The sequence below is a fragment of the Rousettus aegyptiacus genome, unplaced genomic scaffold (assembly GCF_014176215.1).
Source record: "Rousettus aegyptiacus isolate mRouAeg1 unplaced genomic scaffold, mRouAeg1.p scaffold_m13_p_17, whole genome shotgun sequence".
NCBI classification, from domain to species: Eukaryota; Metazoa; Chordata; class Mammalia; order Chiroptera; family Pteropodidae; genus Rousettus; species Rousettus aegyptiacus.
Genome location: NW_023416292.1, coordinates 21534913 through 21560092, shown reverse-complemented (window position 1 = coordinate 21560092; position 25180 = coordinate 21534913). Strand labels below are relative to the sequence as shown.

Genomic DNA, 25180 nt, shown 5'->3' with positions numbered 1-25180 from the left:
TCAGTCATGCCCCTCAGACAGGCGAGAAGGCAGGGGTCAGAGCAAACGGGGTACGCCCACGCTCCGGGGCTGAGGAGCACCCCGCACCCCAGTCTCCTGAGTGCTGGTGTGAAGCTTGACCCTCGCCCACCCACACAAGGGGCCGGGAGCCCCCCGGTGCGAGGAGCGGGACCTTAGCAGACAGACCCCAGAAAATCCACAGGCTCTCGGTTGGGTTCCACGAGGCTTGCGAGGGGCACGCTTCTCAGCAGTGACCCCCCCCCCAACCCAGGGTGCAGAGCTGGAACCAGAACCAACAAAGAGCCCCTCGCCTGCCCGGGGCGCCAGGGCTGGCCCCTGTCCCGAGGGGGTCTGCAGGGAGGGCTCTCACTTCCCCAAACGCGCCTCTTCCGGTGTCACAAGGAGCGTTGGGTCACCTCCTTCCTTTGTGCAATGTCATCAAAAGCGCGGTTTCTGCCTCCGCTCCTTGACTTTCCGGTCTCCACTCGCTGCGCCTTTTCTGGGACCCAGTCCCCAGGACGTGGCCCCGCTCCAGCCCTGGCTGGGGTTCTGTCTGCAGCTCCCCCTGGCTTCCTGACCCTGACCCAGCAGACAACAGAAGCCACCCCCCCTCCGCCTGCAGCCACACCCTTTCCCTCCAAGGCCTGGGCGTCTCAGGGTCCCGCCCTCTGCTTCCATCTGCCAGCAGGAAGCAATAGAAGGCACCCTTCCACGCGCCTGCTGGAACCACGCTTTCCAAGTTCAAAAGCAGGGCTCATTACCCAACAGGGACACGCGCCTCCCTAAGGACTTCCGGACAAAAGGCGTGAAACTGGACCGTGCCGCGAAGGAGGGGTGCCAGGCGCACTCCTCACGGGACGGTCTCCCCTCTGGGGAGTGCCTGCCACCAGTGCCATCCGCGTTGGTCACAGATTCGTGGCTGTGAACGTGGCTCGGACACCAACCACAGGTCGTCGGTCACCTCCAGGAAGCCAGGCACGAGCAGCCGTGCCCAGGACACTTCCTCCTTTGACCTCATGTTCTTGCTCTAACTGCAGAGAGACCCTTGCAATGCGGCTATGAGCCTTTTAAAAATATCAATCCGACAGCTTAAGACCATCCAGTAAACACCCTGCCCACCTGTTTCCCACGCCAGGCACTGCGCTGCGTGCGGCCGAGGTGGCCCGATGAACTGCGCCCCTCGCTCTGATGCTTCTCAGTCCCTGCTGCGGGCGTCTGGTCACGCTCGTGCTCAAGAGAGGATCCAGCGACCCGCAACACACAGTGTCTCCCCTTTCCCGCTCAACTATGGTAAAAAGGATCATGGCACCGTGGAGAGCCAGACTGGCGTCGCAGGTCTTGGGTTCGAATCACGCCTCGCCCCCTTGATGGCGCGGAGCAAGCTCGTCTTCCAGCTCCCCGCTCCTCGTCTATCCGTAAGGAAGTCGTAACGGCTGCCGAGGAGGAGTGAATGCTGGCGGTCGTCTATGTGCCTGAAACATAGAAATGCAGCTGATGTTTTGTGTGTTGATTTTTTTTGTTCATCCCGCAACTTTGCCGAATCTGTTTATTAGTTCTAACAGTTCTCTTTTGTGTGGGGGATCTTTTTACGGTTTTCTACATATAAGATTGTGTCATCTGCAAACGACGATAATGTCACTCCTTCCTTTCCAATTTGGATGTCTTTTATTCCTTTTTCTGGCCTCATTGCTCTGGCCAGAACTTCCAGCACTATGTTGAGAATGAGGGGCAAGGGAGGGCAGACACGTCCACTTTCTAGAAAAAGCTTTAAGTTTTTCATCGTTGAGTATGATGTTCGCTATGAGCTTTGTGTAGTCCGTGTTTTAAAATAGAGGATTCTTGGACTAGTTTTGAAATATGAAATTTGGCCAGAGACCAGCAGGCATTTGAAATGATAGCCCGGGACGACCACCGGGCAACGGAAGACGTGTGTGCAGATTTTCCAGAAGTGGTTTCATGAAGACACGTGAGACTATACATGTCTCGTGAGCCGTGTTCACTCAGACTTAGGTTTTGAGGACAGTGATTGACAGAGCACGTCCGACCCACGTGACCGTAAGGCATTTGCCTCAGATGGTCCTTTAAAACCAACCCTGCGAGTTTATACATTGAGTCCCATGGACCAGCTGCTCTAACGAGTGGGAGACACTCTTCCTGTGTGTGCCGAGGCCAAGGGACTTGGAGAGAGGATGGCCACCCCTTTCCCTCTGGCCATATGGCAGCTGTAGAGACCGGGGGTCTCAGTTGGGAGATCTTTTCCCTCTAGGCTTGAATTAGAGGCAGTAGAAGGAAAAACATCCCACACAGAACAAAACAGTGCCCAGTGAGCCTGGGAACAATGTGCTGTGAATACGAAAACACACCTTTAGCCAGCAATCCCCTGCTAGGGGCGGCTGCAAGAGGTTACGAGATGTCCCCTTGAGCACCAAGTCGCACTTGGGAGCTGTGTCTCGGTTAAGTGGTCGCCGACTTGGGATGGGAGGGAGAGAAGCCCCCACTCATTCATTTACCACCCGCTTCCTGAGTGAGACTACGTGTGCATGAGGCATCTGCCCAGCGAGCAGAACACGGGGCGGGAAGGCGAGCTGACCCGGGGCTGCGTCCCGAGGTCGAGAGAAGCGCCAGGGAGGGGTGAGGAGGGTGGCAGTGGGCGACGCTCGCGGTTCAGGACTGACGGCCTCGCCTCGGCAACGATCCCCGAGCACACAGTCACCATCCTCTGCCCGTCCACAGCCAGCAGGACAGCCCCGAAAGCGCTTCCTGAGCATCTCTCCTTCTTACCAGCCCTGGTTCTCCTTCTGGCCCGCTGGCCTTCTGGTGACCGCGACGCGGTGGGGACGAGGGTCTGAGGGAGAGCACCAGGCGGCCAGACAGACAGACAGACCCGCGATACAGCCAGAGAGAGAGAATTCATGAAGCCTGAAACGCAGCTGCAGACTCAAAACAGAAATGTCAAGGGAACGGAGTGTTCCAGCTGACGCGACTTCCTGTTGATAAGTCTCTGCGGACGTGGGGTGAGTTCTGGAGCTCTAGAATTGGGAGGGCAGGGGGGCCAGGTCGCGTGGGGGCGGACGCCTTCGCAGGCTTGGTCCCTCCGGAGCTGGGCTCCCATCTGAGAGGCTGTTGACACTCACTTCCTGAGGCTGCCCCCGGTCAGGGGGGCAGCTTTCAGACACTGATGTACCCAGCCTACAGAAAAACAGGATGTCGGCGTTCAGGGGTTCAGATTTGACTCCCCATGAGATGCAAATGCCTTCGCCACGCCGCCCCCAGCCCCGCCACCCCCGCCATTCCCAGTTCCCGGCAGAGATGTGCTCCCTTCATCCCCCGGCGTGACCTCCACGGGGCTGCCTGCTGCTTTGCTCCGTTGCCAGCCGGGCTGCGCGAGGTCACAGCTCGTGCTCACCACATTTCATTATGCTTTTAGATTTATGGTCGTTCTGATTAGGCGCCCCTAACCGCATCCCTGGGCGAGCGATGAGAATGCTCAGCAAGTCAGGACACAAGCATGGCGAAGTGACTTTGCCCTTTAGAAAGCACGTGCAGTGGGTCCTGGCGTCCCCGGGCCTCAGCGGGGCCCCTGGGCCTGCAGGGTCACCGCAGCTAAGTGGCCGTCTTGTCTCTTTCCCGCTCCTTCTCACCCCATTGCCTCCTCTTCGTGGCGGCTTAAAATCCTCACCAAGTGCAGTGAAGGAAACAAACAGAAACTGCAAACCCGAGGCAACTCTGCTCGCGTTCAGCAATCAAACACCAAGCCTAAAACATCCCGGAGCAGCACTCGGGAACGCGGGGGCCCCGGCAGGGTCCGGACACGGCGCCCACTCCGAGGGCTAACGTGTGACACGTGGGAGCAGGAGCTGAAGCCGCCACCTCCTCCTCGGGCTTCCGGGTTCCTCCGCCGAGCGCGCCCGGTCCGCGCCCGCTTCCGCCCCCCCCCCCCACTTTCCTCGACACCCCCATCTCCGCGGACCTGCCTTCCCCAGCACCCGCGGTGTCCCGTCTTACGCTGCTCGGGACAGTGAGCATTTGGTCCACATTGCGGTTCAGACATTCGGGGTCTGTGATTTGGCGCCTTCTCAGACAAACGACTCTCTCAGAAGAGAGAGAGAGCCGGGAATGGCGTCGGGTACACCAGGAAGAGAAAGTTCTACAAAAGGTCTCAAATCCTGGCACAGGTCGGGAAGCAGAAAACGTGACTAGAGATGGACGTGTGGAACTGTAGAGAGGACGGGGCCCCAGATCAGAATCTCACGGCACAGACTTCAGCGCCAGGAGCCGTGAGGTTGTCAGATGGGATGAGGGCGTGAAACTGGTGAAATTTCGGAAAGAACGTCAAAATCCTCGACCGGACCAGAAAAGCCCTGTAGTTTCTATGCGTCAAACATGTGTATTATTTAAATCAGAGCAACTTCGAGCTGGTTTCCAAGATGAACAAAAAGTAACGCTGTTCAAGATAGTGAAATATATTCAGACTCGAGGCGCGAGAAGCTTCCCCAGCCCTGTCTCTGGCGTGTGCAAACGGAAAATGCAGAATTGAAAACCGAACGTCAGGGCACCCGGGAGCCGTCGGCTCAAGCGCGGACGAGAAGAAACAAGGCCAGGACCCGCGTTTCCTCCGAGCGAGGCTGCAGCCCGGACGGGCATGAGAAGCCGGCGGGGGCCGCGTGCACCGCCTGCGCCCGGCTCTGGTCCTGGCCGCTGCCTCGCGGCACACTGAGCCGCCGCCGCCCCTGTTGCCGCTGAGCCGAGAAGGTGCGGCGTTTCTCACACTCGCCGCTCGAAGCGTGTCGTAGGCACTAACTCGCGTAACCCTCCCCAGCTCTGCGTGGTGAAATCTGTCGCCGTCCATTGGATGGAGAAACGGAGGCGCAAAAATGGCTGAGCGGCGTGGCCAAGGCCGCGGTCAGACGCAGGAGTCTCGTTCCAGCGCCGACCTGGGAACCTCGACGCTCTCCTCTCTGCTGCGACTCTGTGTTTAGACGATATTCCAGGGGACACTCAGGAGCCAGGTGGCAGAATGCACGACGCCCGTGTGTGGCGTGATCTCTGCCGTGACAGGCATGAAGCGCCTCCCTCCCGGGTGACCTCGGCCAGCCCTATTCATTCGCCCGCCGTGTACCGGCTGAACCTGACCCAGGCACCGGCCACGGGGCTCTGACGTAGATAGAATGCACCGTGCCCTCACGCAGCTTGAGGTCTGGCGGGAGGACAGAGTCAACGGGCAACTGCGAAGCAATCTGCACGGTGACGGGCACGAGGCACACACGGGAAGCGTGTCCCCAGGTGGCCTCGGAGGACGGCACTTCACCCGCCGCGCGCCTGCCCGTGCACGTCTTCATGGGGAGGACAGTGTCCTCTTCCGTCTGGTTGCCCAGCATCCCCCCGCTGACCCGTTCCTCCTGAACCAGTCTCCAGGAAGGGGGCTGGCGCCTCCGCAGCTGGCTCGGACTGTTCTGGACTCACTGCTTTCCCGACGCTGGGCTGGGGTGCGGCCCGGGCCCAGGTCTTGTTTTCGGAGCCCCTTGGGTCCTGTTAATTTACGGCGGAGTTGAGACACACTCAGGCGCTCTGCGCCATATACGTTTTAGGTGCGAAAAGGTTTGAATTTCCTTACAGATACGTCTAATTTCACTCTTAACCTGGGACGTGCCTCAGAAAAAGGAGGGCGTCTCCGGGCCACCCCTTCGGTTTCTTCGTTAACACTGTTCCTTGCCCTCGGTGACCGGCCAGTGTCCTCTGTCACCAGTCCCCCCACCTGCAGCGCCATCCTGGGGAACCCCAGCGGCCTCGTCTCAGCGCAGACACCCAGCCCCTTCCCCAGGGCGCCCGGCCGAGTGCGGCGTTTATCAGCACATGCCGCGGCCCTTCCACTTGCCTTTCCTTCCCTCCTTCCCTACTTCCTTCCTAATTAAACTTCTCTAAAATGATGAAAACACACGTGTTTGCTGCAACCACTGAGACGACACAAAGATATTTGCACAGAGAGAGATCGGAGTAATCTTCCCCTTCCCGTCTGTACCCTCCATCACCCCGGAGACCTGGCTCTCTCCCTGCTCCTCTCCACCACCAGCGTCCCCAGCCCCGCCCCCCTCGCCCACCCCGCGGCTCTCTAGGGGCGGGGTCCAGTGGGGAGGAGCAGCCAGTGACCCGTCTGGGTAGCGAGGTCAGCCTGGAATCAGAGAAACGTGAGGGCTCGATTCTCCCTCCACCACCTTTTTTCTTAAACTTTTAGTTTGAAATAATTTTAAACTTTGAGAAAATTCGCAAGATTAGTACAAAGACCTGCCTCCCCCCATCCTTCACCTGGGATCCCTTAGGGGTTGGCCAAGTGCCCTAACAATTTCCCCCCCCCACCCCACCCCCCTTGATCGAGGTATAGCTCACAAGACTGTAAGACGCTCGCGGCGCACGTACATGGTGGTGATTTGATATGTGCGCACGTCATAATTCCTTTAATATAACTTAGAGTCGGAGAAGCCGACCCAGAACCGCACGCCGCCCCCAGCCGCCCCGCGCTCTCGCCTCCAGCCCATGACCCTGCCGCAGCCTGTTGTGGACCTTCCTGACCTTGACGCTTTTAGAGGTTACAGACCAGTCCCTTTGAGGAACATCTGCTCCATCGTTTGCCTTTCGCAGTTTCCTATCGTGGGGTTCAGGCCGTGCACCTTTGGCCAGCATGTCCCCGAGGCGCCCCCCACTGCCGCTCCTTCGACACATGAAAACCCCTAGCCTCGGGGCTACCCCCTCGGTGTACCCGACGCTGTTCCTCGGTGCCAGTCACGGGCAGCAGCAGGAGTCGTTCAGTTTCGTTTCTGCCACTTTCCCGGGGTTTAGGCCTACCGTGCTGTGTGCATTTTAAAGTCAGTCTTTTGGTCATGAAAAAGTATTTGCTTCTCGCTCCACTGGTGCCAAGCGGGCGCAGCGGCAGTGCGGCCACCTGCTCGGAGCCGCTCCGAGCTCCCGGCCACTCCGCGCGGGCTCTCGCCGAGTGCCCGCCGGCCCCATGGCCCGCCGAGGTCTCTCCTCCCCGGGGTCTTTGCTCCCACGGGAGGCCCGGCTATGGGTGCTGCCTCAGACTTGGATTTACAGGCAAAGATCCGACTCATTTCATTCATTCATTCATTCATTCATTCATTGGCTCACTCGTCCAGGCCTGCTTTGTGCCTGGAGCTGCCTGCATTATGGCCTCCTTGCCTGGGGGACCGGGAGGGTTGGGGGGGTGTTCCCCCCCCCACCCTGCCCCCGCATTTCTCGCTGGCATGTTGACTGCCTGCCTGGGTCGGACTACCGGGGTGTGTGAGGGGTGTGGGGCAAGGGCGAAGGAAGCGGATGCTCTGAGCCAACCAGCCCCCCGCGGAGGGAGGGGAACCACCCCGAGAGGCACTTTCCCTTCCTCTCGGGCTGTGGTCTTCTCCCAGCCCACGGAGCAGTGAGTCACGGTCCCAGGTGACCCAGCAAAAACAGGGTGTGTGCCAGCCGAGGTATCTGCATCCTGGCCCACCCTCTCCCGCGGTCAGAATGGAGGGGAGGATGGGGGGAGGGCAGCCCGCACCCCTCCGCTCCGCCCCAGAAACGGGGCGCCGGGCCTCGGCCCCGCCCCCCTTCCTCTTCGTCCTCCAATGAGGTCTCTGCCTAGGGCGCCCCTCTGCTCCGCTGGGAGCGGGGCAGGGCCAGAGCTTGTGTGCTTTGTGGGTCGAGGGCTCTGGCCGCGGAAGGAGGGCCCGAGCAGGGCGTGGGGTGCGAGTCACCTAGGGGCGACTGCGATGCTACCGGGCCTAACGGCTTCCTCCGAGCGGGCGCTTCCGCCCTCTTGCTCGCGAAGCCAGGAACGGTGCTGAGCCCGCCTGGTTCTGAGCGGGAAGGAAGACTCGGCGGCGGAGGAGAGAAAAAGGCCGGGGAATCAGGGCTGGAAGACGTGTGTGAGGGACGCTCCCATCGCCGGCTCAGGCCCGCACCTCCGAAAAGAAGGGGGCGAGGGGGCGGGGGCCGGGATCGCGAGCACAAGCACGTGTTGCACGGCGACAGGAAAGTTCCTTTCTCGCTGCCCGCTCTGCCCTAGCGTCCTCCCCTCCCTGCGGTTGGAAGGGGAGGGGGGGACTCGTCATTAACTCCTGGAGGTGGGGCCCTAAAATTACCCCTCTCTAAGTAAAAGAAATACCAGGTCCCTCTTCATTTGAGCGTGTACGTGAGACTAAGCATTATAAAAACACTCTCTTCAGAGTGCCTGCTAAACTGCACAGGTGAGGAGAACGAGGATCAGAGAGGTTGAGGGACTTGCCTAAGGACACACAGCTAGAAAGTAGCCGAGCTGGAACTCAGCTGTCAATCTGTGTCTGAAATAGGGTCCTGCCCCTGTGCTCAGCTCAGCTGAGGTAAGCGAACTTAGGGAACACCTAGGCGTTGGGGCTGTAAGTGTTTGAGAAGGTTCTAGGACTGGAAGGAGGTCACGTTTCCAAGCCTGGTTCCCTAAGCAAGCACCTGAGCGTCCAGGTCCACATGGCGTTTGGATGAGGAGCTGAGTGGGGGGTTCTTGGGAGCTCCTCGGGTGCTCTCCACAGCCCCTGCCCACCTGTGACGTGGCTCTCCCTTCCCCAGGAGGCTTGGGGATGGGGTGCAGGTGCGAGAAGGCTGCAGGATGACGCAGAGCCATCCTGGCCTGACAGCCCCCTCCCACACGGGGTCTCCGACGACTTGGGAACTGGTAGCAGAGAAAGAAGCTGCTCCAGATCCCAGCGCCGAATCCCTCCCTCGGGTGCTGCCCCGGGGGCCGGGCCGGCCCTGCCACCACGCTGGGCCTTGAGGCTCGAGGTCAGGGTCTTTCCCTTTACAATATCTCACAGGAACAGAGAAGGGGCCCTGGAGCAAGCAGCTTCCTGGAGCTGAATTTCCCCCCAAAAGTGAAGGCACCGATCAGGTCGGGGAGAGACTTAACTGCTGCGGGGAGCTCGGAAGGCCTCGCGTGGGGGCCTCGATTTCTCCTCCTCCCCCGACACGCAGAGGAGGGGCGGGCAGGGTGGTCGTGAGCCCGGGAGCCCGGAAGGCGCAGAGGGAAGGAGACGACAAAGGGCAGGGGGTCCTGTCCCTTCTACCCCGAGCGGGCTCTGCCCGCACCGACCCTCCGCCTGGCCGGAGGTCACACCCGCACGGGCCGGCAGGGCCCTGGCCCTCCGGCCCCGGACACAGAGAGCCCTGCGGCTAGAGAGGGTGGGGGGGACAGGAAGAGTAGGGATGCACGGGAAAGAAGGAAACAGGCCGCAGAGGAGACAGAAAGAAGGAAAGAACAACCCCCACGTCTGGGGCGAGGGAAGGAGGGAGCCGCGCTGCGGGAGGGAGAGTCCGGGCCGAGGCCGGGGGAGCGCGGGGCTCCCCACGCCTCTGCGGACGGCGGGGCCGGGCCGCCTCCCCTCCCATGTTTGGGCACATGCATGGAGTGGCGGCTCCGTCGCCGGAGTCGTCCTGGGAGGGGACAGCGCCTGTTTAGATTTGTGTCTAAATTTAAACCCCATGGCCAGCCTCCCTCCCCGGCACTCCTCCTCCTCCTCCTCCCCCGCCCCCCTGTCCCCTCCTGCTCCTTCCCCTGCCCCTCCCTCCGCGTCCTCGGGCCGGCCGGGCAGTCCCCGGAGCAGGAGCCGGTCGCCCACTCGCCCCTGCTCCCCGCTGCGGCTGCCGGTGGGACGCGCGGGGCGGGAGCCGAGCGCGGCGGGAGCGCGCGCCGCGGACGGGCCGGAGCAGCGGAGGACATGGAGGTAAAGCCGCCGTCGCGGGCGGTCCCCGGGCTGCTGCGCGCGCCGAGCGCGGGGCGCGGGGCTCGCCGCTGCGGGGACGAGGGCGATGCCCGCCGCCCGCCGACGCCGGGGCGCGCCCGGGCCCCACCTGGGGGGCCGCGGGGGGCAGGCGGGGCCTTTCCGGGGTCCAGGCACTTTGGAGGAGGACCTAGGCGCTCAGGACCAAACAGCCCCGGGCAGCCGAGTCTGTAGCTGGGCGAACGTGGGAGCCGGCGCCGGGGAGGCGGGGGGCGGCGGGGGGGCGGCGGGGAAGCGGGGCCCCTTTGCCGCACGCTCCGCTTTCCCGTCCGCGCTCAGCCGGTGCAGAGTGTGGCTGCTCCCTAACTTCTCAAGTCCCCCGTCTGACATCTCTGTCGGAACGTTCTGCAAAGCTCCGTCCTGGGCAAACGGCGCTTTTTCTGATAAAACTTGAGACCGGTTCCCCTGTCTGCCCTGGGCATATGGGGGTGTGCTGGCCTCTCCTGTGGGGTGCATGGGGCTGAGGCCCACCCCTTCTGCACCCGGGATTTTCCTGGTGCCATCCCACCGGGCGGGGTCCGGAAACCACCCTGGGCAGAGGCGCGGCTGGGTGCGGCTCCCCCTCCCTCCTCCCCACCTGGAGGCTTCTGTGCATTTCCACCCAAAAGGGAGACCTGACATTTAGCCCTGAGTCCATCCTGAAGGGACCAGGGGCTTTTAGCAGAAGAAAGGAGAAGTGCAAATGTTGTCGAGCTTCCAAGGTGATTCCCACGCTCCTCCATGGGCCGCACAGCTTAGTGGCCTCTGCCGCCCCGTCCAGCCCCGCCCCAGGCCCTGGCTGCCTCTCCCGCTGGCCTCGCCTCTTGGCCCGCCACTCTCTGGCTTCCCTGCAGGGGTGATGGGCCGCCTTGGGCAGGCACCCTGCGTGCAGGCCTCCAGCCCAGCCAGCTGTCTTCAGGGCACGGGGATCACCTTCAGGGATGTTTTATCAAGTGTGGGGGGCCAGAGTCTGCTCACGACTCTGGCAGGCATGTTCGTATGTAAGTCAGGGAGACTTGGGGTGGGGAAGGGGTCAGGTAATGCACAGCCGAGCTCAGCGGCTGGTGTTCCCCAAGTCTGCTCAAAGGTCTACAAGGGCAGCCCATCGGGGTTCTCTCTGGGGGGCTAGGGCTTCAGGCCAGGGCACAGAGATGGCCCGGCCCGCTCATCGGGCTGGGGGAAGGCTCCCCCGGAAGGGGCTGCAGAAGCGAGTGCCGTCCTCTGACAGCAGGCTAGAGGCCCCAGGCCAGAGGTCTCCTCTCCCGCAGAAATGGGTCAGAGGTGCGAGCAGAAATGGGTCAGAGGTGCGAGCGCGGGGCTCAGGCTTAAAAGCAGGTTGCTCTTGAGGGTCAAGTGCAAGTCTGAACTCCGTTCTAGGAAGACGCAGGGGGCCTCCCCCCGAGGCGCGTTCTTGTCCCTCGGTTGAGGAAGGAACAGTGTGTGGCAGAGGCTCCGAAACTGTCACCCGAGCTACTTCCTGTGTGGTGTGGGGGCCGTGAGTGCAGAAGGCCCCCCAGCCTGCAAACAGATGTGTGGCAACCGGTGGAGCTTCTCGCCCAGGTGAGGTGCGGCTGGGAGAGGCGACCGCCCCGCCACCCAGGAAGCCTGACCATGCCCCCGAGTCTGCCTCAGGGTAGAGATCTGCTGGCCGGCAGTGACCGCTTTTGACGTTTCTCAAAACGTCTGAAAGAATAACCGCTGCCAGCCCTGGTCACGGAAGTACAGAGGAACCCGAGAGGCCCCGGAAGTGACGATTCTAAGGCAGGAAGCAAACCTTTCAGGGCAGAACGTGATATGTGGGATTTGGGAATTCCTGAAAAATCTGAGGGCAAAACCCTCTTTTGGGCGCTGACACCCACTTTTGAGACACGAAGGGACCTCGAGATCTGGGGAGAAACTGCGTTATGTTATTTCCCAGTACTGGGACTCCAAACCTGCGAGGCTTACTCAGCATTCCTCCTGAAGAGCCTACTCCCCCACTGGAAGTCTTTGAGAAATCTCTTTTTTAAGGCACAGTTGCCATTATCAACAGTATCGATCATTATTTCAGCCCCCATTAAGTCCACCGGAACAAACGAGATGAAGGCGACTTCTAAAAGCTCGCAACCTTACAGAGAAATGAGACTCGCTGTGTCCTGCCATGGATGTGATTTGCAAATGCATAAGAGCCAAGTGCACGGCTGCAGCCGGCGTGAGAACGAGGGGGAGGGGGGGGCCTCGAAGGACGCCTCGAAAGAAAGCTGGGTGGTGAGGAGGAGGCAGGCGGCAGGTGTGGGACGACAGGCCAGCTCGGTTCGGGACAGTGGGCCCGTGGGCAGTGCGAGGAAAACAAGGACCGCAATAAGATAGAAACCGCAGGGCCCCCGGGTACGGCGGATGCTGGCCCGGCGGATGCTGGCCCGGCGGCCGAGCGGGAGTCCAGGCCTGCAGAGCCTCCTGGGTTAACCGTGCCCCTGAGGGGTGCCTTCCTCCAGTTCAGGCAGAGGCTGGCTGTGGCCCTCAAGGCCAGGTGGTGGCGGCCCTGGATTCTGTGGGGAGGTGTTGAGTAAGACGGTGGCTACGATATGACAGTGACGGGGCGGAGGTGCCGGTCCGCGGAGCGAGCAGGGGACCAGGCTCCGGAGCGTCTCCCGGAGCCCAGGCACCGTCTGGCTTCGAGAGAGAGAGCGCCTGTGGGACAGGCGGGTCAGAGACGGCCGCGTGCTGCAGGAGAGACGGGAAACGACCTCTAAGTTAGACGGAGACAGTGAGCCCTCTCCTCTGAGGCAGCTCCAAACCCTTTACAGATATTATTTGTCGTTCATCCATTTATTCGGCATTCATCGAGCATTGATTGCGTGCTAGATCTCGCGTTTTAAATGTTACTAAAAGTAATGGCTGGGTTGTCACGGCGTCCTCGTAGACGCTCGGTGTCGCTGATGATGGACCGATGTGCGACTCGTTTTATAACCCGCTTTTTCATGGACATCTTTTCGCTCCGTTAAACATTTTCTGCCCCGGTCTCACCAACGGCCTTTACTGTTTCGGGACTCGTCCTCTCACTGAGCACATGTCGGCTGCTAGCTAGAGCTCACGGGTCAAAATTAAGGATCGCATGGCCTCTGGAAGCCAAGTCTGCATGCACCCCAAGTGCCCCCCACATTCCTGTCTGGCTCCCAGACACTCTGCGAGACCCTCGAAGTTGACACTGGCTCCCGCTTAGCAGACGCCCCTCACTGGCCAGGCTGCGGTGATGAGGGCACATGGCGTGATCAGCAGAAGGGCCGGCCCTATCCCGGGGGTCGGGCGCCGCGGCCTGGTCCACATGCGCCGTGGCCCCTCCCAGCACGGCAGCCGGAGCCTGGCATCGGTCTGCGGGAAGTCCGGACCCTGGCTGCCCGGCGGCCCAGTGACCTCGTCAGAGCCGCGAGGGAAGGCGTCGGTTCCCGGGGAATGCGCGGCCCCCCTCCAGGAGCAGCTCCAGGTGTTCAGAGCCAGCTGGCTGCAGGCTCACTGCCTGCCACCTCGGAAGAGCGGATTCCGCGCCCTGGGGCCTTTGGACAGCCGGCGGCAGGCAAGTCTCCACCTGAGCCCTGAGCAGTGAGACTGCAGTTTCCATCGCAGAAGCGGTGCCCACCTCCTGCTCGGCCTCCAGGTGTCAGGGAAACGTTTTTACCTCTCGGTTCAGAAACTTCGTCACCCCCAGGAGCCGTCCCCTGAGCGGACCTAACTGGGCCAGACCGGAGCGGACGCCTTGAGGGGCAGCAAGCCCCCCATCCTCTTCCTCTTGGGCTCCCTGAATGCCTGTCTCCTGGGAGTCGTGGGGAATGACTGCTGAGCCCGAGAGGTTCACCTTTAGTTTCTGGTTCTGAGCGAAGGGGCTCCAGCCACGGCCCCTGCAAGCCCCGGGGGCTGCCTGGGAGAGTCGAGGTGGGCGTGCAGGGCCCTCACCTCTGTGAGGGACCTCCTGAGATGCAGGCAGAGCCCACCCTTAACGGACAGTGTGGGGGCCCCAAGCTGGAAGCACTGGGCAGTCCAGACATTGGAGCCAGACCAGCAGCCAGGCGTAAGACGGCCCCAGCCCTTGGCTTTGAACCCGCTCGCACCTCATGAAGGCACGCCCCTGACTCCCCTGGCCGCCGACAGCCAGCCCCTCCCCAGACCGGATCCTCTGCCTTGAATCCAGCAGTTCACAGGACACCTCACAGCAGCATTCACGGCCCACATGCATGCACGGGGGACACAGGATGACCGTGACTCCCTGCTGGCCCTCGGTCTAGGAGGGGCGTGAGCACCCAGCGGGTGGGTGCAGGACAGGGCCTGAGCGCACACGGACAGAGGACAGGCGTCCCACCCAGCCTTCCCGTTAGAGTGGGTTCCCGAGTCGCATCTCGAGGGATCGTGGGAGTTGACCGCGGGCAGGGAATTGGGAAGAGCGAGTGGGGTCGGGGGGGGGGGGACGAGGGCAGAGCCGCCGGTGGCAGGAACCACGCGTGTGCCGGGGAGCTGCGCGCGGCTCGTTCCCGGAGGATGAAGCCGGACAGGAGCGTTTGAGGTCGGGGCTGGGCAGAGGTGCCGAGTGACAGAAGTTACGGTCTCTGCTGTTCGGGGAGACGAGACATGCACTCGTGCCGTGACCTCGAACGCCCGAGCGGCGCTCTCCACAGCCGTCAGCTCGTGGGAGCTCGGCATCTCTGACGGGCCCCGGAGAAAGCCTGCTTCCTCCGCTGGGGGCTCCCCCAGGTCGCGGCCTCCTGGAGGCGACCTCAGCCTGCAGCCTAAGGTGCTGGGAAAGTCCCTCGAAACAGGCCCCAGGCCCCAAGGGAAGGCCTGTGGCCAAGCTCACCAAAAGCCACCCCAAAGCCATCTCGCCTTCCTTGGCGGAAAGAGGCCCCTGGGAACAAGCCGTACACAAAAATCTGCCCTTCCTGCTCACGCCGCGCCCCCGGCCCCCTCGCCCGCGCGCCCCGCGCGGCCAGCAGGTGAGAACTGACATGATACGGTACCTGCTCTCGAGGTCTGTGCAGCCTGCGAGGGGACAGGGGTCAGAAACAGAAGGGGCGAGGGCGGAACAACGTGCCTGGCTCCTTGAGGGCGGCGGGTAATTACCTGATTGCTCACGTGAGGACAGGTGACCAAGATAGTCAGGACAGGCTAAGGTGTCGCCATAAGAAGGCAACCCCACGGTCCAGGGCTGACACGGCGAAGTCAGCTCCTCCGCCGTCCGCGGGCCTGTCGGGTGTGCTGGCCGCTCTGCTCCACACCATCGCCGGCCTTCCTCTGGGACCCCGGTGACCGAGAGGTCACCATCTGGGGCACTGTCCGTTGCCGTGGCAGAGGGAAGGACGTGCCCGGCGTGGGTCGGGCCTAGAAGGGCCGGGACCAGCCACACGCCCCACTCGGCCACAGGCATGAGGAAGTCGGTCCTGCCTTGGGCCTCGAGGAACGAGGGCTAGAAATGCCTCGCGAGCGTCACCGCTGTCCCGGCGGAGTCGGAGTCGTAGGAGACTCCAGGAGCAGGTGATCTTTGAGCGGGGTCTGGAGGTGACCGTCCCTCAGGCTGACAGAGGTGGGAAGGCCGAGGAAGAAGGCCCGTGTCTGTGACCCCAGGGCTCATCGCTCTAGTAGTTGGAGATGTGCTTTTTGACTACAACGAGCCCCGCCCAAAGGATGTTCTCAGAGATCGCCATCGGCCTTCTCCGGGCTGGGGGGAGCGATCACGAGGCACAGGTAGGTTTGCAGGGGGAGTCACGGGGTGAAGAAACGCCCCATTTCTACGGGAAGAGGTATTCGCGAAATATCAGCGGAAACCCTTGGGGTAGCTGTTCCAAATGCTTCTCAGACGCCTTGGCCGGCAGGACCAGGGCTCGGAGCTGCGCCTTGCGATTTGGAAGTGTCCCCGGAGTCACGGGGAGTCTGCGCCTTTTTCTGCATGTGCTCACAGCACACCTAGAATCGCCGTTTTTCTGCCCAAAAGCCTCGTAGGTAAACTCCGCCCTTGTGCAGAGCGGGGTGAGTGAATGTGAGCAGTTACTCCTTACAGCCCCTGGGACAGCCTGTGGGGGGCGGGGTGCTGTGCAGGGGGAGAGCCCGAGGCCTGCGGTTCCGGTCAGGGTCAGTGACTGGCCTTAGGGCGGGTCAGATCCCTCCACCTGTGAACCTGGCACCTGCCCTCACCCACCTTGTAAGGCTGTCCTGACCGCGAGTGAGACCGAGCCTGATGGACAAGAAAACTGAGGAAAGTACCTTGGAAAGTTCAAGTGCCGTAAAATCGGGGTGGTGTGGTTATTAATATTTAGCAAGTGGGGACTGAGGAAAACTGGGGTGGCCCGAGTGCGTCCTGCGTCCTCTGTGCCTGACAGAAGGTGGCAGAGGGGGGCCATTTGGGTGGCCGCGAGCAGGGCGAAGGCGGCCGGAAGGGGGTGCATCCGGCGCTCTGGGGGGAAGGAGGGGCGCCGCCTCTGCCACGCCGTCCCCCCGAAGCGCCGCCCCGGGGTTTGGCCCGCGGCGGCTCGCCCCGACTGCCCGTCACGGGGTGAGCGCGCCCCGCGTGTGCCGCGCCTTGCGCGGGGAGGTGTGAACGCAGGCCCCGGACTGAGCAGGACGCGGGCAGCAGGGCACGGACAACCGGGGTCGGATCCGCACTGCGCTGGGACCCTCGCCACGACCTCTCTGGGCCTTGCCGTTCCCGCCTGTGAAAGGGAAACCATGGCAACCTACGCGACTGGGTCTCCACGGGAATTAAATGAGTTCCCAGCGGCGCGGTGTGCTCGGCGCGGGGCCTGGCACGGAGCAGGGGCGCCACGAGCGTTTTCTGGATAAGTAGGTGGGTTTCATGGTCGTCGAGAAGAGAAGGCCCTCGCTTGCTTCGATGGGGACCCAGGCAGCCGAGAGGACACCTGACGGTCCCCTCCGGCCTGGGCGGAATGCGCGGGGGTGGGGGGGGGGAGGAGAGGAGACGGCGCCCTGCGGGGGTCCGCGGCGGCTGGATGAGTGGGGAGGTGGGCGGGACAGCGGTCCGCTGACCCGACCCATGGCTTCCCCTCCTCTCCCTCCCTCTCCTTGCCCGGACCCCCTCTTCCCTGACCTGCCCTCACCTTACACCGGCACGGGAGGCCGCGGCTGGGGAGCCGAGCAGGTGGGCTTCTCGGGCTGCGGGCACAGCCGTGGGGTCGGGGAGCGGGATGTCGACCGTCCGGCCAGAGCGCCGCTCAGCGGGCCCCACCCCGGGCCTCTGGCGAGGCTGGCGAGTCCTCAGGCAGCCACGTTACCCGCATCGCAAAGCGTGTTTAGCGCCATGAACGCAGAGCGGGCCGGGCTCCCTTTCCCACTGGGGCGTCTCCATACTTTGGACCCAGGTCCTCCCTGAGGGGGTCTCCGGAGGCAGGCCGCAGGGCTAGGTCCGCGGCCCTGGCTCGTTGGACGTTTTCGTTAATGACTTGGTTGAAAAATAGAAGGACTCCAGAGGCCCCACAGCTGGGATAGTTCATATGATACATGAGATGTTCAAGTTCAAATGATTTATATAGGAAGGGCCGCTGGGCCAAAATCAACATAATGAAATTAAACAGAGATGGATGTGGAGTCCTCTGCTCAGCTTTGGGAAAATGCCATGCCCCAGTGCAGGACAGGCCTGGCGTGGAGGTACACGGCCATCGGCCCCTCGTTTCACGGTCGTTTGTGGGGCCTGCGGGGCGGTTTCTCAGAGGGAGGCAGGCGCAAAGACGGTGCCCCGGTAAGCCGACGGGTGAGCAGTGGTGACGGGAAGTGATGCGACGTGTCTCCGAGGACGTGCTGGGCACAGGGCGCCCCGAGGGGACAGCTGCGAGGCCGAAGTGCCCCGGGAGGTGGCCTCGAGGTCGGAAAGGTGGAGAGCCATGGGACAACCGAGGCACGGGGGCCGGTGTTCCTCCAGAGGGGACGGCGAGGGCGCAGTGACAGCATTTGCAGTCGGGGACCTGGGAGAATTTTGCTCCCTTCTGATCCTCAATTTTATCCCCTTTAGCATTAAAAAAAAAAAAAAAAAAAAAAATCTGGGAGAAAAAGTTCTGTTGCATGTAACTATTTCCGATTTTCTGTGTCGTTATTTGTAGCCACAGACATGATTCCTACAAAGTTATAATGTGCGTACAACTCCGTACACTGTCTTTTCATTAATGTTATTTCCGAGACAACCTCCTTTTCGTACACAGTCATATTTTCGTTTTAAATCTCTGCGTGATATTCTACTGTGCAAATACACTGCAATTTATTTAATCGTTTTTCTATTTTGGGACATGGCATTTGCTTCCACTTTCTCCGTATTATAAATAACGCAGCTATAAACAGTACACGTATCTTTTCTTCTTCTTTTGAATGGTTTCTTTGGGAACAATCCCCAGGAGAGCATTATTAGGCCAAAGGACCCAAGGGTTTCGGTGGCCCTCAGTGAGGGTCGCCAAATCGTCCCTGGCCTGTCCTACTTCCGCAAAGGCTCACGGTCCCCAGCGTGTCCACACTGCAGACTCGGGGAGATGTGCCAAGGAGGGAATGTGAGTTGAGAGCCACAAAGAGCCCCCTCCTCCCCCAGCAGGGAGGGGGCAGGAGGGCAGGAAAGGGGTGTGCACGGCCCGGGAAGTGAAGCAATCATCTGGTACTTCCTGCTTGAGCAGCTGCAGACACGGGGAAATTACAGACCAGCAGGAAGGGGGCAGGGCAGAGTGAGCCTGGGGACATTGAGGCCCCCCCCGCCCTAGTCCCAGGTGGAGGCAGGCCACCCTGCGTGTCTGCAGTGGCCGCTAGGGATGGAGGGACTTGCTCCTGGGAAGCCCTTCTCAGCCGTGGGCCACAGCGGTCTGGGCTGGGAGAAGCAGTTGCTCGCTCGCTCACTGATGTTGGGTGAGCGTCCGTCCGCTGTGCTCAGTTCTGTGCTGGGAATTCTGGGCGCCAAAGGGAATGACACTTGGACCCGCCCGCAGGGAGCTTGCAGCCAGTAAGAGAGCCGGGAGGGCGACAGTTTGAGCAGGGCCGGGAGCAGGGCTGTGCTCAGGGTACGGCCCGAGCATCACCTGAGCAGGCAGGAAGGGCTTCTCCAGGGAGGAGATGCCGCCCCAGCTGAAACAGGAAGGATGAGGAGATGGGGGGGGCCCCCCCACTGTTCCCGCTGGGGGGCAGCAGGAGGAAGGGGAGCCTGTGAAGAGGGACTGGACAGAGTCAGTGACCAGGGGGCCACTATGACTTGATTCAGGGAGTCCATGCGGGGGGGGGGGGGGCTGGGGCTCTGGGGGGCTGGCTCTCATCGCCTGAGGGGTGGCTTTGAAGCCAACCTGTGGGGCAAGCACACGCTCAGCTGGAATTGGATGTGCTTTCCGGAGGCCGACGCGGTTACGAGCCACCTCGAAAGCCACCTTTGCGTCTCCCTCACTCTATTCTCAGAGCATGGGGGCTTGGGGGGAGGCGGGAGTTCTGTGGTCAGATGTCCACTTTAGGAAGTTCATCCTGGCTGAGGTTCAGGGACTAGATAGGAGAGACATGTCACCGGCATGTTAGGGGCTGGCGGGTCGTGGAGACTGAAGACCAGGCCAGCTGAGCAGATCGCTGTGCCGAGCCCCTGTGCAGGTCCAGTGTGTGGGGGGCGGGCGACGTGGGTGCCGCGGGAGAACCGGGGGACCCACCCCGTCTAGCTGGAAGAAGCCGGGCACAGAGGTGCAGGAGTTCAGAGGTGCCATCGCCAAGTTGTGGCGGGATGTTGAACAGACTGCGCAGGCCCCGGGCCCCTGGCCAGGTCGCCTGGCCGCTAACCCCCGCGCCCCGCCGCTGGGCGGGGCGGCAGGATGGAAGGAGGGAACGTGCCCCTGGCCAGGGCCTTGAAAGAGGAACAGAGCCCTCGCCCCGCGGCTGCTCAATGCTGTCACCTCTGCGTTTGTAAAACACGGGAAGTATCTGGAAATAACGCAGCCCCTGAGAGAGAAGCGGGTGCTCTGGAGCAGGGCCGTGGGGGGCCGGGAAGGCACCCCACTCGGGCCCTGCTTCCTGCTGCCCAGGTGGCTTCCCTTTGAAGCTCAGGGCTGTGGACAAGTCTGGCCGGGCTCAGGTCACTCTGCTCTGAGGCAGAGGCCGGATTTGCAACTACAAAGAGGAAGCCAGCGGTGGGCAGGCAGGACTTCCTGACTCTGGCTTCTGGGTCCCTCTCTGGCCCAGTCCCCGGGGACTGACCAGGAGGCCCTGGGCTCTGAGGAGAGACCTGCCGTCCACACCAGGGGGGGACCACTGTCCTGTCCCTCTATCTAGGAGCCTAGACGGGTCCAGACAGAGTCAGGGGCAAAGTTCGGGAGTGATAGGGCCTCCCCACCTGCCCGGGGGAGTGTTCTGAGGTTTAGGAACAAAAGCACCAGGTAAGAACAGAGTGGGGGTGGCCGGCCTCGCAGCCCAGGCAGCGGCTCTGCTTGGCCATGGGGAGCAGGCTGAGAGTGTTTTTACCCTGTCACCGCCATGAGCAAGAGGGAGCATGGCGTGGAGGGGCCGTGGGGGGGCAGCCCCAGAGGCGGCTTCCGTAGCCGGCTTCACGCCGGCCCTGGTGAGCTCGGGCTCCCCACGTTTCGGTCTGAGCCGGGCCACTCTGCCACGCCTGTCCCAGACCCCCAGAGCCTGAGCTCCCTGCACAGGCCGGGAGGCTGCAGGGCTGGCCTCGCTGTCCCCAGGCTCCCCGCCCCAGGCACAGCTTCTGTCTCCACTCGTGACCCGTGACCCGCCCACACGAGTGCCCCGCGGGGACTGTGACACCTGCTTCCCAGCCATCTGAGCTGCTCGCAGCCTCCTGGGTCTCGTAGGCCGTGCCCTGCCGGGCCCTCTGCCTGGAACCTCCCTCTCCTCCCCGTCATCCTGAGGGGGACTTTTGTGGCTACGGGGCTCTTACTCCCCAATCTCTGTTCCATTTGGGGGCCACGTCTACCCAGCTAAGACGAAGCGGTGAGGTCAGCATGAACCAGCCGCCCCCCCGACATGCCCGCTGCCACAGGGGGCGCCGAGGGCCAGCGGGAGGAGGCGAGCCCATGACGGGCTTTCTCCCAGTGCTCCCTGACAGGGGCTGCTCCCTTCCCCTCCTCCACGCTTATCTGGGGCAGGCCCCCAGATGTTTCCTGTCGCCCAGACAGCCACCTCTTCCCCCAGGAGGGTGGAGATTTCCCACCTCCACCCGGCTCCTGGGACTCCCAACTTATCTGTCCCAGAGAGCTTTTGAGCTTAAAAGGAGCGGCCCCTTTAAGGTTGGAGCCTCGCAGGGGCCAGATAGATACCGGAGCGAATTCCCAGCCAAGAGGCCTAGGTAAAAATACAAGCAGTTGTGGGCCTGGAGCCAGGCCGGGCCCTCGTGGAGAGGGACGGACCAGTTGCTGCCCAGCTGGGGACGCACGTTCTGATCATGGAAATCGTCCACAGCGGCAAAGCCCATGAGCCCCCCGTCTTTTCGCCCACCCTTTCGGATTCGCTTCCAGTCTTCGTCGATGAGCATTCGTCTGTCCGCGTGACTCTTGTCACCGTGCAGGAAACGCCAGTTTCTCAGCCTTGTTCTTGGTTTCGCGCACACTCGTTAGGACTGTTAGTATTCGCCAGTTTTAGTAGAAACAGTGTTTTACGGTCTTCACCCTCTGCAGGTTACTTTAACTCTTCTCTAAAATTTAACGTTCGGAGGGTTTCTGAGTTTTTTACCTTTATATGAATAGCAGCGCTATGGATAATTGTGTGTAAACTGTACTTTTCTCCTTTATTTCCTCAGCGGGTATTCTAAAAATAGAGCAAAGCGTTTTGGAGTCCTCGTTCGCACAGTCCTGGATTATTGTGGCCAGGCGGGGAAGAATTAATCAACGTGTAGTGCCAGCGGCGGTTTTCAAGGGAACACTTTTCCCCCATAATCTTGGCGATTCTAGCTTTTTCGCATTCTAACATATTCTGCCAACCTAACAGATGCGCAGTGTGACCTCAATGTTAATGTGCATTTTATGGCTGGCCATCAAGGCCCTGTATGCTCCCAGCGCGGACTCCGGGCCGGCTGGGCCGGCGTTTTCTCCCCTGGCTCTGGAAGTTTCCTGTTTCAGCTGCTTCTGGCTTTTATTTCCCATGGGGGTCACAGGTGTACCCATGTCGTGTGGTCTCCCTGAGCGAGCGTCTCCCCGGCAGCCTCTGCCTCCACTCGGTCTCCTGTAGCTTGGAGCTGTGGTCCCCAACCCCGGGTGCATGTTAGGGTTGTTTGTTTGTTTTTTTAACAGAGCTGATGTTCAAAACGGAATCAATAGATTGTACTTTAAAATCTGGATTTAATCATCTTCCTGAAAAATCAGATCACTTGGTGACGCTGGGTCCAAAGGACCTTCTGAAAAATGACTCGGCGTGACCCCCTTGGGCAGGGGGCTGCGGCTCAGTGGCAGCGGCCCCTCCCCTTGGGAGGGCAGGGGCTTCTCCCACCCCCACCCACGCCTTCACACAGGCCTGCCATGGAGTTTGCAATGCTCACCCTGAAAGGTGAGGGGGAGGGGCGTGGAAACGGGGCGCCAGGTACCCCCGGGGTCAGAGAGTGCTGCAGGGGGGAAGCCTCTGCCCCAGCCTCGCTCTGAACGGCCGGCCGGCCGGCCCCGGCCAGTGGCTCGCAGGCGGCAGCCAGCCGTGTCACCCCTCACGGGCAGGTCCCGCTCAGAGTCTGCGTCGCTCGCTGTGCTGAGTCGGGGTCTCCGCGTTCTCGTGCAGCGTGTGACTCTGGGGAAGCTGCTGCACCTCCGTGAGTCTCTGTCACGGGACTGGGAGCAAATAACGTCCGCTCCCCAGGGCCGTGGAGAGGATTACGCGAGTTCCGCCTTGAGTAAGGGGCCTCGGCCGTGGTGAGCACGTGATTGATTTTGATTCCTGTCCGTTTGATTCCTTTTCCGTTTCCAGAACTGATGGGTGCATGATCCCCTGGGGGCCTGCTCTGTTCATCACCCGGGATGTGCCGTCAGGGCCTGGGGCCGAAAGGAAGTCAGGTTGTCTCCTTTTCCTTTCTCTCGTCTTGCAATTTGCTTTTTCTGAGAGTACCTGTTGAGCTGGAAGGGGACATTTTGGCTCCGGATCGATCATTTCCCTGAGCACAGAGCAGGGTGTAATAGGGAAGGGACAGCGTTTAAACAGTGCCCGGGGCCGCTGCAAATGGGGGACACTGGCCTCGATTTTAGTAAGCCCCGAATAGCTTCAAGGTACACGTATTTACACGTGGCAACACAGCATCCTTATGGAATTCCTCACTTCGCCCCTCCTTCTCCTCCCCCGCGGGCATGTGTGCCCTGTCCCCAGACCCTCGGGCCCTGGTTTTGATATTTTGAGAAGACAACTCTGTAGTATTTTCAGAAATTTGTCCTCCTGCTCAAACCACACTTTCCCAAAGGATTTAAGGAGTTAGAGCTTGAAACTCTTATTTTAGTATTTTTTTTAAACTTTTTTTTTTTATTTGATATTTTTCATATTTTGTATCTTGGCAACCTGCTTTCTTTCCCTTGAAAACACACCGTGGACAGCCCTGCCGATCAGTCTAATTTACTCCTCCAAACACACACACGGCTCACGTAACCAAGCTCGGAGCGAGCGTGCTGGGTTTTCACGGGCAGCGGGTTTTTTTTCAGATTTTCTGCCCCAAATCGGCTCCCCCCCCACCATCATCCCCATGTGTAGGATACTTCACATCCCATAACTTCGTACATCCTACGGACGCACGCGTGTGCTGATATGCCTACGCGCACGCGTGTGAGGTTGTTGCCCGTCACCTCACAAGCTGGGGTCGCGGCGGTCACGCCTCTCTGCCGCTCGCCCTTCTCCCTGTCCAGTGTTTCACGGAAGTTCGCGGTGCTCGAGTGCGCTCTTCCCAGTGGGTTCGCGGCAGCCCACCGTGCGCCTGCACCGTAAAACACCTCCCTCCGCGAAGGAGCCCCGGACCCAAGGGGAGCGGCCAGCGGGGAGGGCAGCGGAGAGAGGGGTCTGGCCACCGACCAGCCCCCACCCACCCGGATGTCGTGGGTGCGGAGAGGCGGGGGAGATGGGACAGACCATTAAAATAACAGCTTCCAGACCCCACTGGCCCCGCCCCCACCGCATAGGGCAGGTGGGGCCTGTCCTGTTTTGCATGGGGCCTATGGCACACCAGAGGCCAGACGTGGGCTCCTGCCTGAAGCAGCCGTGGGCAGCAGGGGCCTGGCGGGCAGCAGGGGCGTGGAGGGCAGCAGGGGCGTGGAGGGCAGCCCCGCTGTCAGAGGAGAGAGGCAGAGACGTGGGTTTAGACCCCGGGCAGACAGCAGTCCAGTGCCACGTGCGACCCGGACCTCCCTTCCCCTCGCTTTGCTCCTTCCTGAAATGTATCTGAATGTATCACCAGCCAGCAGAAAGATTCAGCCACGCTACGTGGAGAAACAGATACATTTTAAGGATTTTATAGCAGTGCCATGTTTTAGGATAGACTGGGCTATGGAAACTGGGGAGACAGGTACCCAGGAAAGGGGATAGGAAATTGCAGGGGGTCTTCAGCTCCAAGCCGAGATGGCTGGGTGGGGATTCGGCAGGCAAGAGCCCATTCTTCGCCCTCCGGTTACTACTCCAGTGACCTTGGGCGAAACCAGTCCGGCCTGAGGCGCCCGGAGCCAGCGCTGGCTGACGCTCTGTGTCCGTTTGCACTCCGAGGTCCTGGTCTATATTTATGAAGCCCTCACGGCGTCGGCCCAGCGGTGTGGTTTCCAGGAGCGTCGTGCACTCATACACTCGCGCATTGGCATTTCCCGAGCATCACCAGTGGGCTAGGGACGGGGGCACGGGAGCCGCGGTGCCCGTGCTCGGGGCTCGCAGCAGAAGGGGGGAGCCCGCACCCCTGGGTGTCGATTGGCTCCCTGAGCGCCGGCCCCACGGGCGGCTGTCCCGCCCCTGCCGTCCATCCGGCTCGCCCGCCTGAGCGTCCGCCACATGTGCCCCACTCGGCTCACGCCACTTAAACGTCGCATTCGGAGTCGGGTCCCCTGGTCACTTGCCCTCCTAGTCCTTCCCTCGGCGGCAGTTACCACCCTAACGAACAGCAAACCGGGGTAAAGAGGGCGACGGCTTTGCATGTCTGTCTCCCTCGCCGGACAGTAAGTTCCATTACGAAAGGACCTGTGTCATTTTGCTCATTGCTGCGTGCTGTTGCACAGGAAGAACGAATGAACCAGTCAATCGATTAATCAATAATCAATCCTTAATCAATCCAAGATGTGGTCAAACAAAAAGGGGGAGCAGAGGGCCCAGCGCCACACTGCCCATGGCGACCCAGCCCCAGAGTCCCCGACGGGCTCCCTGCTGGGAGTCCAGCTTCAGACTGCAGGGGAGAGCCGGGGAGAAGGGGGTGGGGGGAGGGAGGGGAAGGGAAGTGGGAGGGAAGGAAGGGGGGAGCCAGGCGGCCA

At 61.4% G+C, this 25180-nt stretch overlaps 1 protein-coding gene across 3 annotated transcripts in view; it reads left to right on the top strand.

Moving 5' to 3' along the window:
- Positions 1 to 8693: 8693 nt before the first annotated feature.
- RCSD1 (RCSD domain containing 1) overlaps positions 8694 to 25180 on the top strand; it is a 31189-nt gene continuing 14702 nt past the window's right edge. Inside the window, exon 1 of one of the 3 annotated variants that reach the window (XM_036234699.1) lies at positions 8694 to 9746. In XM_036234699.1, the coding sequence (XP_036090592.1) occupies positions 9426 to 9746 (321 nt within the window). In that variant the 5' untranslated portion in view covers positions 8694 to 9425. The remainder of the gene's footprint in view (positions 9747 to 25180) is intronic. The other 2 variants (XM_016148552.2, XM_016148553.2) reach the window with 2 other exon arrangements.